At 34.4% G+C, this 19,649-nt stretch overlaps 1 protein-coding gene across 1 annotated transcript in view; it reads left to right on the top strand.

The window, feature by feature from the left end:
* The window catches only part of LOC150095655 (coronin-1C-like), a 145,823-nt gene that overhangs the window by 42,773 nt on the left and 83,401 nt on the right, over window positions 1-19,649 (top strand). The window contains exons 4-5 of the mRNA XM_090409935.1: window positions 4,653-4,828; window positions 17,699-17,815. Of these exons, the coding sequence (XP_090266061.1) occupies window positions 4,653-4,828; window positions 17,699-17,815 (293 nt within the window). The remainder of the gene's footprint in view (window positions 1-4,652; window positions 4,829-17,698; window positions 17,816-19,649) is intronic.

Here is a 19,649-nt window from a genome sequence, read left to right as displayed (position 1 = left end):
TTCAATTTCGTTAGTGAATTCTGGAGATTTGCACTAGATGTATTTAGGAGTACAACATCATCTGCATAAAGCAAAGAGCTAAGTTGAACATCTCTAATTCTAATATCAGACCTAATGCCACTTTCTTTCATAATTTGATCCATATAAATGATGAATAAGAGTGGAGATAATGTGCCACCTTGTCTTACCCCTGATTTTACATCAAACCATCTTTTAAGTGCTGACTGATGGCTTAGACTATGTATTGTTGTGTATAATGTTCCATTCATCCCATATAATTGTAGTGTTTAGAAAAGCTTTTCTGTGGGCACCTTGTCATATGCCTTTTTCAGATTTACAACACTTAAGTAGAGATCCTTGTGGTATTCCCACAATTTCTCAACTATTTGTCTTAAAGTGAAAATCTGATCCTGACAACCTCTATTGTCCTGAACCCAGCTTGTTCTTCTTCTCCAAGGTTCTCTTCCATGATCTATCTCATCCTCTTTTCAGGTATGCTTGCATAAATCCTACTTAGAATTGTTCTGTAATTCTCAAATTCAGTTTTATTCCCTTTTTTTTATGGATATGTACTATGAGAGCTCTATTCCAATAATTGGAATTTGACCTTCTGAAAACATCCTCTGAATTATGCAGCATAGCTACCGCAATACTTTTATAGCTCCCTTTTTAAGCATTTCTGGTCGAATATCATCTACTCAGCTGTCTTTCCACATTTCAAGTTTTTGATGGCTTTTTCTACCTCATCATCATCATCAAATTCCTGCCATGTACCTTCAAGGGAGGTACAGGATGTGATAGTACTACATGAAAAATATTTAGCATTATTAACTTTTTATTACAAATTTCCTCCAAATCAGTCTGTTCCCTGTCAAGACTTTAACATTATTAGATCTTATATTTATCTTCTAAGGCACGTTTTACTGTATCAATCCACCTATATCTTGGTCTTCCTCTGTGTCTTTTTCCTGTCAACCTGACAGAGAATGCTGGTTTTGCTAATCTTTCCTCGCCCATTCTGTTTAAGTGACCATACCACCTGAGATTAGCTCTGCTAATTCATTCCTGGATGGTGACAGTGTCAAGTTCTTTCCTAATATCCTCATTTTTAATATGATATTGCCATTGATGCCATCTGTTCATGCCCCTAATCTTTCTCGGGACTCTCATATCTGTGGTCTCTAGTCTTTGGTCAAGTGTTTTATTCTGACCCATCTCTCAGATCAAGTTAAAATTGGTTTTAACACTATCTTGTATACAGCTAATTTAGTGTTTCGACACTAATTTCTCTCTTATTCCATATAAATTTATTCAGTTGACTTCCTACCATACCAGCTTTGTTCATTCTATTGTCTATTTCCATATTTAATTTACCATCTTCCCTAAAAATTGTGTCTAAGTAGCTGAAATGTTTCATTCTATAGGTTCTCCATTCACAATGCAGTTGATATTTTCAATGCTTATGCCTATTTTCATTGACTTTGTCTTTTTAATGCTGACCTTCATACCATATCTATTACAACAGTTATTCACTTTAGTCAGGGAATCTTGCAGACTTGTAATGGATTTATTTAGAAGTATAACATCATCTGCATAAAGCAAAGAGCTGAGATTAACATCTCCAATTTTAATATAAGGTTTAATACCACTTTCTGTCATAATGCGATCCATATAGATATGAATAACAGAGGGGATAATGTACATCCTTGTCTCACACCAGATTTAACATTAAACCATCTTCCTGTACTTCCTTTAATTCTAACTACTGACTTACAACTCAAATACAGACTAAGTATTGCTTGATATAATGCCCCATTGACACAATATAACTGCAGCATATTGAATAGCTTCTCTCTTGGCACCTTGTCATATGCCTTTTCCAAATCAACAAAACTTAAATACAAATCTTTGTTGTATTCCCATGCTTTCTCGACTATTTGTCGTAAAGTGAAGATCTGATCCTGACAGCCTTTATTTGGCCTGAATCCAGCTTGTTCTTCACCAAGCTTTTTCTACTTCAAGCATTGATATATACTCCTCTTGAAAATTTTCTAGTATGGTTCTCTCACTGCTTGGTTCATTTAACAGTCTTTCAAAGTAATTACTCCATTCCTCCTCCTAAAATAGCCTTATGTTGTTTTCATATCACCTTTATCATCTTATATTTCTTTTACAGTACTCTTTCCTCCATTTCTAAGCTTCTTCGATAACCTCCAGAACATTTTGCCACCTTCATGATATTTATTTTCTGTATTCTTACCAAAGTCTTCTCATGACTTTTGTTTAGCTACTTTACACAGAGCTTATCTCTCTTATATATATATATATATATATATATATATAAAAAATGTAAGTGTGTGTGTGTTTTAAAAAGAATCAAAGTTGATATGGACTCAAATATACAACTGTTATTCAAAAAGAAAAAAGAGTTTGAACACAAAAACCAATGCCTAGAAATTTAATGACAAACTCTGAAGAAAATAATTGATTCAAACAGGAAGCATGTGAAGTTTGCAAGAATAGAGAAGTCCAAACTTTATTATTATTATTATTGCACCCTCCATGGAGTCAGCAGCTCATCATGGAGGTTCATTCAACTGACAACATATTTATCATACTGAATCTTAAAATCCTTAAATACTCCTTTCGTTAACAACACATTCCGGAATGTAATGCATTCACTGACAATTCTCCATATAAAAAATTGACTTCTCGCACCCCTCTTCACCAAACTCTGACATAACTTCCAGGGGTGACCTCTGATTTTTCCCCGCTCTCCTTCTACTCTTTTTATAATCTCATCTGTATTAATCCGATAAAATCCTCTAACTTAAATGTCTCTATCATATCACGTCTTTTCTTCCTATTCACCAAACTCTGCAATCCACATTTCTTCAACCTCTCTCCATAGCCCGCATTCAAAATTGTCTTAGAAATCCCGATATTGTCTTAGTCACTCGTCTCTGGATCCTCTCCAATGTCTCCACGTCACACACCAGATTTGAGCACAACAGTCCAAGTGTGGTCTGACCAGTGCTTTATACAATGGCATAACCACTTCTTTATCTATACATGTTAGAGTACTTCTTATCATAGCAGAACTATGATGTGCAACACTAGCAGTATGTCCTGTAAATTTCAGTCTACTGTCAACCATCACTCCAAATCTCTAATCTCATCCACTTCCTGCAGTGCCATTGAAATAGTACACAGCCTTATATTTCTGCACTCCAAAATGCAACACTTACACTTATTGATATTAAAACCACAACCCCTCCATTCCTTTGTCCAAGTAAAGTCTATTCAAATCTCCCTGAAGGGAATTAACATCAGCAATACTACTTATAATTCTTCCAAACTTTGCATCATCAACAAACTGAAGATCCCCAGTCAGTCCACATTATGATGGACTCAAGAAATTAGAGGCATTTCTACTGGAAAATAAGAAATCATATCAAAAGTTTCTAATAAGGCAGCCAGCAAGTAACCTTAGGAATACAGAGAAAAATGTAAGAAACATAAGCTATATATCTAATAGCTGAACTGAAGTTCATGGGTTCCTTGGTTCTCTCCATATGTATCTTTCATTTTTGAGAATTTGCAGAAGTCTCTCAGTAGGCATTCTGTATATGCCCATACTGTTGTATCTGTTAATTCTTACTTTTATGTGATAACCCAAGCTTCTGCACCATAACTGTGGAAACATCACTCACCATATACGTCATTTTTACCTTCTTTTGGAGAAATGTGTATTTTTCTAATATTTCTACTTGGTCATCACAGTAGACTCCCATAGATTTATTCTCTGTTATATAGTTTCTTCATAATTGTCTGTGATTGGATGCTCTAAGTAATTACATTTTTGTAACCAATTCCAGTTTATTTCCTTTCCAGTCTCTGTTTCTGCTTATTGTCATTGTTTTGGTTTTACTTAAATTGCATAATCTTTGCTGTTTTCATATAGCTTTCTATCATGTACTTGTAAATAATACTATACCATGTGCATATTTCATATGATGTAATCTTTGTCCATTTACAGAGATGTTTTTTTTGAGATGGATTCTTTTACCATTTCCTCCAATCGTAGGCTAAACAAATAGTGAAAGGATATCCCTGTAGTAGTTAATTTACCTGCTTTTTCAACCAGACAGGATGCTGGTTCAAATCCCACCAGAATCATGGATATTTGTGATTGTTTTTAAGTGGCAATCGAGTTTCACCATGTAGTGTCAGATCAAAGCCACTTGCTATTTCAAGCTACTTCATAGATGAAGTGACTTGAAATAGCAAGAGCAGGATTTCCAGATTACATTAAAAAGAACATTTTGATATCTTTATTCAATCCTAGATTTCATTACAGTCAATATGTAACCAAATAAGGACTGTTAGTGGTTTTTTTTATTTTCCCCCTCTCAATATAGAGAATGGAACAAATCTTGGAAACACCTAATGTGTAGTTTTTTGATTATCCAGTCTGCCTCAGTTCCTATGGGGTCCATTTATTATGTAGGTTAGCTGTATTTATACTTAACCAATATTTTATTCATAAAGATTATTCAATCAAATAAAGGAATAGATAAGCAGCATTTAATTGACCTATGCTAACACAGTGTGTTTTTACTTCACTGAAATTTGTATTTTCTTTTTAACAGGATCTGACTGCAAGATATTTATATGGAATATAGGCACAGGAGAAATGTTATCGGAAATGGATCTTCCAGATCTGATATTTCATTGTTGCTGGAACTGGGATGGCAGTAGTTTAGTTACAACATGTAAAGATAAGAAAATTCGTGTTTATAATCCACGTACTGGAGAATTAGAGCTGGTAATTTGTGTTTGTAATAAGATGAAACAGTGCATAGCTACTTATCAGTAATTTAATGAAGGTCATAGTTAAAAAAATTCAAAATGTATAATAAATATAAAATGTGTATTCACCATAGTATTTTGAAAAATCTCACTGGTAAGAAAAGTAATATAAATATAAGTGTTTTGTAATTTTGATGGACTTCGATTATATTTTTTCCTGTAGGCATTAAGTAGATCATTAAGTGTTGAATTGGTTATAAATCATTTGTGATTTAAGTAGTCTTTTAAAGTTATAAGTTATACAACTTAGTCTTTAAATTTTTCCAGATGGCTATATGAGATCCAAGAAAACAAGTACGTTATAGCATCTTATCTGCAGGAAAAACATATACGGTCTAAAACTTTATTTAATGTGTTAAATTCCACATTCACTCCATAGCCTAGTTATTGTGGAGAACCATGATCTTTCCTGATTTTAAATGATATATCAATGAGTGGATAGGTATATATCCATTAAGCATGGAATACTAGCCGTTGAAGATATGATGTTACACTGACTTATGACTTCTAAACATCTCAGTGCAGAGCTAGATCAGTAGGTGAGAATATTCAGATGCTAGAATGGGAAAACAAAAGAAACCATCAAAGCTGTAATTAGTTGCACTTCGTGTATGCACTTGTGCTTTGTTTACTAAATTAGGTTGTAGTTTAATTAGTAAATGTCATGATTCATTCATTTTAAAGCTTTTAATAAAGTATAATTTCAGAAACTTTCAGCTTAAAAATATAAATTTGTATGGTTTTACTTTGTATATTAATGGATTATTTTAGATGGAATGCAAACAATAGCAGCAAATAGCATTATAAATTACCATCCTATAAAGAACTTGTGATTATTCATAATAGTACTTCATGGTATAAACAACACCAAGAAAGGGGGGGTAATTTATTGAACTTATTAATATTTTGCTGTTTTTCTACCAGCATCTTCAAAGCACAAATTATAACTGTGACAAGCGTTACACTAAAATATTAGAAACAATTCAATTTGTAACTGACACAGTAATGTCTTAGCAAGGCACCCTCTATGGGCCAGTTAACCATAAAGTTAATTAGTGACTAATTTTATAATCAGCATCTGCTATGAACCATTCTCCATACCTTAATAAGTATGATTGTTGAGGTATGGGGAAAGATTTGGGGAACAGTCATTCTAAGAAAAGATAGCCTGATTTCTCCAAATTAGCATTAGAGTTAAACAGCCCATAGAGGACACCTTGTTGGGACATTAGTTCTCTGTCAGTTAAAATTGGATTGTTTTTAAAATGTTTTAGTGTAGTGCTTTTCACAACTATATTTTGTACTTTGAGATGCTGAGTAGAAAACCAGTGAAATATTAGCAATTCAATAAATAATTTTTTTTCCTTCTCTGGCTGTTACCTGCTCTAGTGGGATCTTCTAACACAGAAGATCTCCCATCAGAGCAGGTAATACCTCCTGTTTTGTAGCTATCAATTTCCCATTTACCACTATAAGTGGAAATGAATGATAGCAGATACGTTGACCACTCCTTTTTTATTAGCGTATCCGCTCTCCAGCCAAAAGGCTGTGGGTTTGAATCCCACCGTAGGGATGTTTGTGATTGTTACTGAAAGTACTAGTGGTGAGAGTGGGCACTAGATGACGTTGATGGAGTGGTGGAGACAGTGCTGTAGAGTAGGTGCCCTCCCTTGATGAGTCTTTGGACTCCCTAGAGTTGTAACATAAATAATAATAAGAGAGCAGTAGGGCTAGTACAGCTGCATCCCTTCTTCAAGAACATCTTACATCTTGGGGTCAGTCTCCTCTCACTTAAAGTCACAGAATTTTAAAGAAAATTATTATGTCACTGAATGAAGTATGTATTTGTAAGCGAAATCATTATTTGGAAACAGAATATGCTAGGCAGCATCCTCCTTCCCAGTTAGTAGAATATCATCCTACATCATCAGTTCAAGCAGAAAGAGAGAAATTGTCTTTATGCCTGAATGCAAATGTTATATAAGAAGAACAGAAGTATTTGTGCTGTAATGACTGAAGATGCTTGGAGTATCTCCTTCTCCAAATGAAGATGCACAAGGAGTTTGTCCACTTTTGGAGGAATGTCTTTTCCAACTCTACCGCTATGGCTTTGGTTCATAGCAATTACCTGATTTAGTCCTTCCTTCTAGAAGCAGAACTTTTCTGTTCCTCTTCTTTTGATGAAATAAAGTTTTTTCTTCCAGCCACCTCATCAACTGCAGGACCAGACTGCTTTACTGTTATGGAGCTTTGGTGAGTCCCTTTGCTTATCTTAGAAGATCTAATTGATCTACTTCTATTTATGAAATGTATAGCAATCTTCACCAATCAAGAACAGTGTTTCCAATGACAGAAGGTGCCACACCCTCAGATTACTGTCCAGTTACATTTGCTACTGTTCTTTCACCTTTTTCATAAAGTGTTAGCTAAGCATCTTCAGTCATACATCCAGCATGATATTAGACAGATCCTCCATCCCTGTGAATGGCTGTACTGAGAATGGTATTGCTTTATGGCATCCATGGACTTCCAGAAGGTCTTTCACTCCCTTAGCTATATTTTGAGCATAGTTTTCTGCAGGATGCCCAGCTTTCCTTGCCCCGTGTTTCAGAGACTTAGTTTGCAAACTCTGTAACTATTGCTCTGGGCTTCAGATCAATGTCCATCTCAGCACTTAAGGGCATATGCCAAGGAAATCATTATGCTTTCACCTCCTGCTTTCAGTGGTTGTGTCAGGCAAGTAGCCAATATGGCTTGGAAGAGAGTGAAGAAACTCATTGCTGACACAATTAATGTTAATGCTATGGCATTTGCCAATGATCTTATAGCCTCTTCTAGAGAAAGCATGTAGGAGCTCCTCAACCAAGCAGTTCACTTCTTTCAAGTTCAAGGCAGTCGAGTACACTTTCTCCTGTCCCCTCAGGTAGAGACAAGAAATTGAAGATTGAGAACTTTGGATTTTCTCTGCACAGTATGTCCTTACATTTGTCAGTTCTGGAGGAGTGGAGATTACTTGGTGTTCTCTCTTTCTTTCTAGCAGGTTGCTCTTCTTTCTAAAAAGTCTCACTTCACCTCAACAGCAGCTCTTCATTCTAAATTACCTCCTTTTTCCTAAACTACTACCACATATATTAAACTTTAATATATTTCCAATATTTCGGTAAAGTCACGTTGCCATCTTCAAAGGAACTTACAATAAAGACGTGCATGCAGGCACTTTGGTTACATGAGACTGCCCCAAATTTGGGAGGCATACATCAGGAGACCTTCAGCCCAACGGCCAAGAATACCTACATAGCCCGCTAGGGAGCACCATCAGGACTTTTAGGAAAACCATAGCTTCCTTGCTTCATTCTCATTTACTGTGTTTAGTGCCTGCATGCACGTGTCTTTATTGTAAGTTCCTTTGAAGATGGCAACGTGACGTTGCCGAAACATTGGAAATACATTAAAGTTTAATTTAATGTATATTCTATTTTACGTTGTAATTTCCTTAAGTTATTTAGTAAATATGTATATATGTGTGTTCCTCATCATCCATGATGAGGTGACCAAAACATCTCATCTGATGAGATGTTTTGGTCACTTTTGCTCCCTGTCCACAATCGCTCTCCCAAATCTTTAGCTTCATCATTTTCTTGCTTGTTGCCGAATCATTTGTAACTTTATTGTACAAAGTGAGTAAAATGATTAACTACATGCTCCTGAGATACTGATTGATCTATTTGTTTTTCATATTGTGCGTCTACTAAGTTAAACTGTCTAATAAGAAAAGATCACTAGTGATGGAATGTTAAACTTCAGTTCTTATGATTACACTGTGTAGATAAATGTATACCAACATCCACACAGTGTTTTTCCAAAATTCTTTTGAACTTCCATGTATGAGGTGTATGGCAGTTAACAAATAACACTCTGTTTTTCCCCGATTTGTGGAAGTTAAATCATAATTATGTGCTTTCCTTTTCTGTATAACTATTTTGCTATCCCAAGCAGCCCATCTGTCCAAGCATAATATATCTTATAGCTCCTAGTTTTTTCAATGGCGGATGCTGACTTCTGTGCTTGTAGGGGGGACAGCTACTACTTTGTTTAGAAAAGTAAATGCAACTTTTTTAATTGAAGAGCAGGGCTACTCTGTTAGTCATATATTTTATATAAGGTGTGATAGCACCTCTATAGTTAAAATTTTCTTGACTATTGGATGCCTCTGAGATTTAACATGCTAATAAAACTTTTTGCAGTGTAACGTTTTTAATTAAGAGTGCATTCTGTAGGTATTCAAGCTCCATGTTTTTAGTTTAACTAAGAACTCTAAGGTCTGCTTTTACAAAACAGTTTCTGTTAGTAAAGATGGAATACTCTATCAGCTAGGTCATCAACCATACTTGCATTTGACATTATATATAGCAAGTCTAATTATGGTGTTTTAAGAAGTTATTTGGTAGTGATTTTTTACCCTTCTTATGACATAGTTAATGATCTGTATTTTAACATCTTTTAATTATATTTTTGTTTATCCTGATTTCTCAGGATAAACAAGGAAGTAATAGTCTTTTTTTTATCTACTAGTTCAAACTAGTAGATAAAATATTCACTGACGGTAAATATTCACCATCAGTGAAAGTCATATGGGACAAGGTTGGGACTATAAGGTGAATGTTGAAAGAGTTCTGCTAAAGTTCTTGAATTTCTCCGGGGTTCCTGTAGCTGTATGAGGTTTCATATTGTCACACAGCAGCAGCAATACTCCTTGTCAGTAGGCTTGGACTTTTTTGTGAATTACCGTATTTTTCAGACCATAAGATGCACCTTTTACATAGAAAAATTGACTTAAAATTGGGGTGAGTCTTATGGTCCGAAGGTAACATTAAAATATGAATCTTTACACTGTACCGGAGCTGTTAGCGAAGTTCAATTACTGGTGCAATATGTTAATAAAATTAGTAAGTATGCCACTGAAGGTACCTAAATTATCTCGCTGCATGTGGGTGAATCACCAATTTAGAGCATCAATAGTCATTAGTGTGTAACCATGTGCTTTTATACGGTTCATTTGAATTATAAGTCGTTAAAATTTTTATCTTAAAATTAGAAAAAATGAGTGTAAAACAAAAAAGACTTTCATATAACATGAGTTATAAATTAAATGTGATAAATTATGCAAAACAGTATGGAAACAGAGCAGCAGAAAGACATTTTGGTCCATCACAAACAGAAAAAAATGGTTTGCGAGTAGAGAAAACAAGAGGAACAGTTAAAACTGCTATGTAAACACAAGAAAACATTCTGTTCGCACCTTGAAAAATTGCCAGAATTAGAAGTACAAATGAAAAATTGGGTAACAAATCATCGAAACATGGGAGTATCTGTTTCTACGAAAATTATAATTTTTGAAGCAAAACAATGGACAACTGCTAATGGAATTTTAGATTTTACTGGATCACCATCTTGGTGTTTTAGATTTATGAAAAGACATGGGTTATGCATGCGTACAAAAACCACTCTAGCCCAAAAAATGCCAGCTGACTATGAAGCTAAAATTATAGAATTCCTTAGATTTGTCATATCAGCGAGAAGGAAATTTAACTTTGAACTTAATCAAATTGCAAACATGGATGAATTGCCTCTAACTTTTGATGTGCCTTCAAATCGGACAGTAGATTCAAAAGGCACCAAATCAGTAGTGATCAAAATAACAAGTCATGAAAAAACTCACTACATTGTAGTTTTAGTTTTTTGCGCAGACAGAACAAAACTACCCCCCCATGTTAATCTTCAAGAGAAAACCTTACCGAGAGATGAAATTCCTCGTGGCATTATTTATCCACATTCAAGATAAAGGCTGGATGGATGAAACAGGAATGAAATTATGGATACAAAAGATATGGGCAAAACATCCAGGTGCATTGTTTAAAGAGCCTGCAATGTTAGTGTGGGATCAATTCAGAGTGCATAAAACAGAATCAACCAAGAAGCTTCTAAAAGAAATGAATACAGAATTAGCTGTCATTCCTGGAGGCCTTACAAGTCAATTACAACCCTTGGACGGATCTATTAATAAACCATTCAAACATTTTATGCGGGAAGAGTGGAACAAATGGATGGCAATGCCAAATCACAATGTTACAGCAACAGGACGTATGAAACGACCAGTAATTTCAGAAGTATGTACCTGGGTGAAAAATTCATGGGAAGCTGTGAAAGAAGAGACGATTATAAAGTCATTTAAGAAATGCGGGATAAATGATGCGATAGATGGTACCAAAGATGACGCAGTTTTTGAAGGGAGTGACATCGATAGTTCAGACGAAAGTAATACGAACGATGATATTAACGAGACCAGTGATAGTACCGAGAGTGAAGATGAACTGAATATTGCTAATGCAAATGATTTTAACAATAAATAAAAATTAAGCAAGAATTTGTAAATATCTTTATATAATAAAATTTTTTTTTCTAAAAATCGATGAGAAAAAAATCAAATTTTTTTTCTCATAAATTTGGGGTGCGTCTTATCGTCTGAAAAATATGGTACGTCCTTAAGATTTAATACAATTTCACAGTATGAGATGGCAATGTACTGTGATGCCATTTACTGACCCATACATACAGTAAACCATTCATTTCTAGTTAATTTGTTCACTTATTTAGACTTTTTCCCACCTACATATCGATACTTGAAGTTAAAAAAAAAAAAAAAAAAACTGAAATTTTAAAAAGGCAGCTACAGTAGATGATATTCAGCCAGTAATGTTCAAATGATATTCAACCAGAAATGCCTACATAACTCAGAAGGTGTGGTCAGATGGTCAAATTCTATATGGTTGGAGCAGCAGTCTCATATACTACCCACCAATTAAAAAAAAAAAAAAAAAAAAGGTGGGAGGGGCCTAATAAAACAATCTAAGGACCAGAATTTGTCTAATGAGTGTTCCAGATAAGATTTGTGTATGCATGCTAGGGAAGAGGCTAAGAAAATTGTGGAAAAGAAACTTGGGAAGAACAAGCTGGAGAGTCAGGATAAATAGAGGATATCAAGATTGGATTTTCAGGTGAAATGTGTTGTTGAGAAATAATGGGACATCTACAAAATAACAAACATTTTGTAGATGGAAAAGGTATATGATTACATTATATGGGATTATGATTATTAGAAATATGTAAGAACAAGAATTAATAATTTATTATTATTACCGTTGTCGTGACGTTGTTCTCTTGATGTTCGAATTCGCCATCTGTTATAAGTCACTTTCATAAAATAAAAGAAAACTAAATGTAATTGATCACTAATCTAAGGGTAGAGAAATTTCTATTATACTGTGCCACTCTATCCTTAGATAAGTCTATATGAAATAGTAGGATCAATTCAAAATTAGTTAGCAGTCTTTTCATTCATTCAGGCCGAAGTATTTATTTTCTCTCTCTTTGGGATTCCCGCTAGATTCGAATTTTTGTGAACGGTGCAGTAAAAAGAATTTCAGGCAAATACAACAGTTAGGTTAACAAATAAAGCATTTAATATAGGTTATATAACACTTACATAAATTTTACTTCTAATTTTTAAACAATAGAAATAAGTCAAACATTAAGTCAAGTCAATTACATCAGCACAATCTTCCAAGTCTTCACATACACCTTCTTAACTTCTGGGTTATAAAGTTTTTACACTTAAATGAATATAACAGAACATCCAATCTAATTAGTTTTCACACATTTTTCAGTCATGCTATAAGTTCAAAATATTACAGGATCTAATAGCTGAAAATATCTTTCGAACAATTCAACTCTGGCAAAATCCAACTCTCAATCACGAAGGGTTTCCACAGTTAAAGTTAATAATACACTATGATAGACCTTACCGGAAATGGTTCCTAGAACATCTGTTATGTTGTGAGCAAACTTCTGGAACTTACTTATCACACTTAAAGATTAAAAACACATCTACAAAACTTATCCACAGTTATACTTAAAGCACTATCAATTACGCTTCAGAGTTCTTGACATCAATTACAGGGCACTTCAACTATCCTTATTACCACTCATAAATTAATTAAAACACTATGAGGTTCTCTTTAGGGCAAATCGGAAATAAGCTGCAATACTAGATCAGCTGGGTTTATTCAGAATTCTTCCTTGAACGTCCAGCTTTCTATTTTATCCGATTGTAGCTTTAATTTCCCTTCTATTATTGTTGCTGATTTCACTTTCAGCTAACTATAAAATTCATTACGTTCTTGCTCACTTATAAAAATTATCCACTTAACTCCTACCCTTAAGAACCTTTATTTACTTCTACTTCTTTATTTTATCACCCTGCTTCCTTTCACTTCCAAGTTTTCGTCCCAACTCTTTACTTTTTATATATATTTTTTTTTATTCTCTCTTCAGCCCACGCTCTGTTCCACTCGCGCTCGTTTATTTCATGCGTCTCTATGACAACAGACAAACATAAACATTCTCGCCAATGTTAGACAAGGCTATACTACTACATTGAGTCATTACATACGTTAAGCTTTATACACAAATACAAATAATTAGAATATTTGCTTTTCAATAAATGCGTAGTTAATATTGCAAATACAAGTTTTTATAATATTGACATAACAATAAATAAAATAGCTTAATAATATTTAATACAGAATCTATTTACTATTAACACATTTCTTTGATTAAATAATTAAATATTTGATATAATTAAGGTAGTTATATGATATCAAATTATATTTACATTATTTACATTAAATAATATTTACAAACGCAGCCTTTGTGATGGAAAATCATGTTGGATTCTGAATCAAATAACATTTATTCTATTTTCTACATAATTAGAATCCAACACCGTAATCTCTATGTTAATTAATAGACTTGTGGGAGGCCCACTTAATCACAATATGTCTATCATATTGAACTTTAAAATTATTTACACTCCCTGTGTTCACAATGCACTCTGGCAATGCATTCCATTCTTCGACTCTTCACACCCTTTTTCACCACATGTTTATGCACCTTTCAGGGATGGCCTCTCATTCTTCCCATCTTAATGTCCACTCTTTTTGTAATTCCTTCTGTATTAATCTGGTTGAATCCCTTAACCAACTTGAAGGTGTCTATCATATCTCATTATTTCCTCCTATCCACCAAACTCTGTAATCCACATTCTCTCATCTGCTTTGCATAATCAACACTCCAGAGCCCAATACTACTTAGGTCATTTATCTTTGAGATGTGGAAGCACTACATGGATCATCTAGTGTTTCCACAACACAATGAAAACTAGGCAACCAAATTTGAGCACAATAGTCCATGTGGGGTCAGAACAATGCCTTATGTTGAGGTATTACTACCTCTTTATCCCTATGTGTATAATTTTTTCATTGCTGCAGTACAATGTGTAGTCTTTGCAACACTTGCAATGTGCCCTTGAAACTTTAGTCCACTGTCTATTATCACTCCAAGATTCTGAATATCTTCCACTTCCTAAAGCACAGCTGATCCAGTATAGCATATAGTCTTATATCTCTACACTCCAAAGTATAACAACTTGCATTTATTAATATTAAAAACAATCCTACTCATCTCCAAGCTAAAGTCTAGTCTAATCTTCTTGTAGAAAATTAGCATCAGCAATACTCCTGATAATTCTACCTGACTTTGCATCATCAGCACACATTTGAAAATACCCAGTCGGTCTACATGAAATATCATTAAAACAAATAGGTTAAACAGTAAGAGCCCAAGAACAGAACCCTGAGGCACACCAGTGGGTCTCTTTTCACTGTAAGATGAGTTTGCCAGTCTCATATGGAGATAGAAGGTTTTATCCACCCAGAAAATCAGGTTTTTTCATTCCTACAAACAAGCAAACCAGCCCCATGAACACATCCATACAGTTGTGAATACTTCAAACAATATGGAAGAGATGGGATGCTCATCACATTATCCTTATGCCTGTAGTCATTATCCTGGACAGGAGACAACACAAGATGATGTTGATAGTTCCTCAAGATGAATTGAAAATAAGCTGGAATGTGGAAAATTTCATTTTCAGTGGAGAACTTAAACAAGTAAAATATTTCTGCTTAGGCACAATGTTTAGATGTGAAGATGGAGATAATAGAATAAGTAAAGCTGGTATGGTGTAAAGTCAACTGAATAAATTTATATGGAGTAAGAGATAAATTAACCAAAACATTAAACTAATAATATACAACCCAATGTTCAAACCAATTTTCACTTGTGGATCTGAGAGTTGGCCAAAAAATAACAGTTGATCAAAGATTAGATATATGAGAGGTCTGACCAGTGGTGAGCTATGGAAATTTTAACAAAGGGCTCGCATCGTCGAGAAAAAAAAGAAACGCTGTATTTCACACAAAAACGTTTTATTAATATAGCCTCTGTACAAATGCCAATCAAAAAGTATGAAGGGACAACCTGTAAAAGCTATCATTTTTAAATCAATATCACGATCTAAACATGAAATATTTGCACACAATCATCTGTGTTAAAAGTTTATTTTTCACTTGGTTAGAGTATAATAAATTTAGTTTAATCCTTTATCCAAGTGTGAGCAAACAAAGTTTGCACCTGAAAGTATCTTCAGGACTGGGTTAAGGTGGTACAACACCAGGGCAACTCATTGTAAAGGTGGAGCAAGCTACCAACACTCCTATCTCAGTATCTCCTATAATGCAAAACACATCTCCTTGCGGCTATGTCTAATGTTATGCATTAAGGGAAGGGCCACTACCCAGACTAGTTTTGACCTTTATTGAGGTCTCTTCAGTGGGAGCCAGGCCCAAGTGGAGATATCAGGCAGAAGCATTAGCAGGTCATCTCCACCTATAGGAATTGCCAATTGGTGTGCCACCCTTTTAATAATTTACTCTGGATTTAGAGAAAGATGTTGAAAGTTTATTTTTCACTTGGTTAGAGTATAATAAATTTAGTTTAATCCTTTATCCAAGTGTGAGCAAACAAAGTTTGCGCCTGAAAGTATCTTCAGGACTGGGTTAAGGTGGTACAACACCAGGGCAACTCGTTAACCCAGTCCTGAAGATACTTTCAGGCGCAAACTTTGTTTGCTCACACTTGGATAAAGGATTAAACTAAATTTATTATACTCTAACCAAGTGAAAAATAAACTTTCAACATCTTTCTCTAAATCCAGAGTAAATTATTAAAAGGGTGGCACACCAATTGGCAATTCCTATAGGTGGAGATGATGCTAATGCTTCTGCCTGATATCTCCACTTGGGCCTGGCTCCCACTGAAGAGACCTCAATAAAGGTCGAAACTAGTCTGGGTAGTGGCCCTTCCCTTAATGCATAACATTAGACATAGCCACAAGGAGATGTGTTTTGCATTATAGGAGATACTGAGATAGGATGCTCCACCTTTGCAACGAGTTGCCCTGGTGTTGTACCACCTTAACCCAGTCCTGAAGATACTTTCAGGCGCAAACTTTGTTTGCTCACACTTGGATAAAGGATTAAACTAAATTTATTATCATCTGTGTTAATTTATTCTTACATAAGAAAAGCATTTTTTTACTATCAAAATATGATAAGAATAAAATCTTTTATAATCGCACATATGAAATAGTCCGCATTTTTTATAAACAAAATAAATTTCTTTTGTTTGCGATAGAAGTTTTCATGACAAACAGCCTATAAATAATAAATAAATATTATCTAAACACAATAATATTGAAGTACATTATATTTCTCTTTGTTTTTATACTTCAAGTGATAATGAACAGTACCAATCAAGGGGCATTATTTTATAGTCCTATTTATTTATGTGATTACCAAACGTGAATTCTTATTTGTAAAATGATAGTAACAGTAACTATATTTTATTTAATAAAATCACTTTGTTAGGTGACCATATGAGTTTGTCGCTTAATATATTTCAATTTTTTTTTTTTTTTTTTTTTTTTTTTTTAATGAAAAATTAGAAAAGTAAACAAGATGAACGAGGGGTTCGCAAATTTGAGAAAAATTTAACAAAGAGCTTGGGCTAGCCCTTTATAGTTCACCACTGATTCTGACCAAAAAAAGAGGAAGAGTAAACAGATGGCAGAATCATATTAAAAATGCAAGCATTAGGAAGAAATTTGACATATTTATTATCCAAGGATGTGTGAGCAAAGCTGATTTAAGATATGGTCACTGATGTAATGGGTGAGAAAATGTGAGCAAAACAGATGTTTTGAGGTCAAGATGGCCAGAAAAAAAAAGACCCAAAGGAAGACCAAGTAGATTGATGCAGTCAGAAGTGCCCTAGAAGACAGAAATATGAGATATGACAATATGAATACTAACCAGTAATAGACTAATTTGATGGAAAATTATTAACAGAACATTAGTAGTAATGTAAACTTATTCATGTAGTACGGTCATAGTATCCTGTACACTCCTTGGGAGTAGATACCATAAAATTGATAATGATAACATAAGGTACGTCTTACTTTTATACAACTCCTTCATAGGAATAAATTCATAAGTTTGTGCATAAAGATATGACTATTGTAAAATTAATTACAGTATTTGAAAATTTGACTTGAATTTCATGTTAACAGAATTTTTTTCTATTGTCTCATTATAGCATAATTGTAGGATCCAAATGAATAGTTTATAATGGAAATTTTGCTATAGTGAATTTTCATTTGATTACCAGTGATAACATTACTGCTAGTCAAAAGGAAGTCAATATTGTTATCTGCATTAGTCTTTGGTACTCTGATTTCTGAATTCTCTTTTCAGTTGTTTTATATTTTATCATTTGATAATATAATAATAGATTATGTTATTTTATATAGGAAAGTAATGGTCATGATGGAGCTAAACCACAAAGAGCTATTTATCTTAGAAATGGATTGATATTTACTACTGGCTTTTCTAGAATGAGTGAAAGACAGTATGCATTGAGAAGTGAGGTAAATATAATTATTATTATTATTATTATTATTATCAGAGACCTCCAGGGAGTCAAAGACTCATTGAGGGAGGCTGTAAGTTATCCAACCTAGCTATCGTACCTTCCCTTAAATTTATTTACACTAGATGCACTCACTGCCCCTAAGGGCAAATTATTCCACTCACTCACTGCTCTCTGAGAGAAAAACCTAGCTCTTACCCCTTTCTTGACAACTTCCATAGATGCCCCCATTAACGAAATATTTCATCATTCGAAATGCTATAACACCCATTCAAAAGTTTATAGACCTCTATCATATCATCCCCTCTTTCTCCTGTTAACCAGAGTCTGTAATCCACATACTCGCAATCTGTCCTCATAATCTAAATCCCATAATCCAGATATAATCTTTGTAACTCTTCTTTAAACCCTTTCCACAGCTTCTTTATCCCCTTGGAACCCGGAGGACCAAATCTGAGCACAGTAATCAAAGTGTGGTCTTATCAAAGCCTTATAAAGAGGCAAAATTAACTCCTTATCCTTACATGTCAAGGTTCACTTCAGCATAGAAATTATCCTCTGAGTTGTATTTGCAACTTTTGCTATGTGACCTTTGAACATTAAATTCTTATCCACCAATACACCAAGATTCCTTGCCTCTTCAGTTTCTTGTAGCATAATCCCACTAATATAATATGCTGCTGGATCTCTAATCACGCCAAAGTGTATAACTTTACACTTACTAACATCAAACTGACAGCCATTTTCGTTTGCTCAGATTTCCAGTCTATTCAAATCATTTTGTAATTGCTGAATATCAGTAGCATCCCTGATTGCCCTGCCTATCTTTGCATCATCAGCAAACAGTTGCAAATCTGATGATAGACCCTGCTTGAAATCATTAATGTATAGATTGAACAATAATGGCCCAAGGACTGAACTCTGAGATACACCACTGGTTACCTTAAATCTGGCAGATTCACACCCACTGTATACCACTTTTTTGATATCTGTCTGTTAGCCATCCCCTGATCCAAGTCAATAGATTATGTTTCAATCCCATATTCTCCAGTTTACTCAACAGCCTATCGTGTGGTATCCTATCAAATGCCTTAGAAAAATCCAACATTATCATAGTGTATCCATTTCCTTAATCCAACTCGGCCGTAATATTGTTATAAAATATGAGCAAATTGCTAAAACATGACCATCCTTTAGTAAACCCATGCTATTCCCTGCGGAGTATAGAATCATTGTCTACCCATTTCTTTATGCAAGTTTTCTTACTAACTTCTCTAAAATCTTCACTACCACACCAGAAATACTAATAGGTCAGTAGTTAGACACATCAGTTTTTGCACCACCCTTGTGCAATGGAACTATATTACATTCTTTCCATTCCTGTGGTATCATTCCTGAGCTGAGACTCAAGTTATACAAATGTGTGAAAGGTCTAGCCAATTCAGCTGAACATTCCTTTAACAAACAAGCAGATATTCCATCTGTCCCTATTGACAAATTCTTATGCAGGTTATGCAAAAGCTCTTCAACCTCATTTTCATGAACCTCTAACTCTTCATCCAACATAGCAGTAGCACTGTGCACCATACTACATACACCTGGTTGATATATCTTAGCAAAGTGAGCACTCATTAACTGAACAATCTCCTTAGCTTTCGACACTCGTGTACCATCTGCATTCAATAAAGTTATTCTTCCACATTCATTCTTTCTTTTGCTTGCGGCATAACAATAAAATTCTTTTGGATTGCCTTTAGCTTGCATGGCCAATTTCTTTTCATACTCCGTTTTAGCTTTTCTCACAATACTCATTACTGGCCTGAGCTTTATAT

The sequence above is a fragment of the Typopeltis vanoorti genome, chromosome 20, assembly GCF_054136105.1.
Source record: "Typopeltis vanoorti isolate ZY-2024b chromosome 20, IOZ_Tvanoo_1.0, whole genome shotgun sequence".
In the NCBI taxonomy this organism is placed as follows: domain Eukaryota; kingdom Metazoa; phylum Arthropoda; class Arachnida; order Uropygi; family Thelyphonidae; genus Typopeltis; species Typopeltis vanoorti.
The sequence above is the reverse complement of the archived record's forward strand: the minus strand, read 5'-3'. Positions and strand labels throughout refer to the sequence as shown.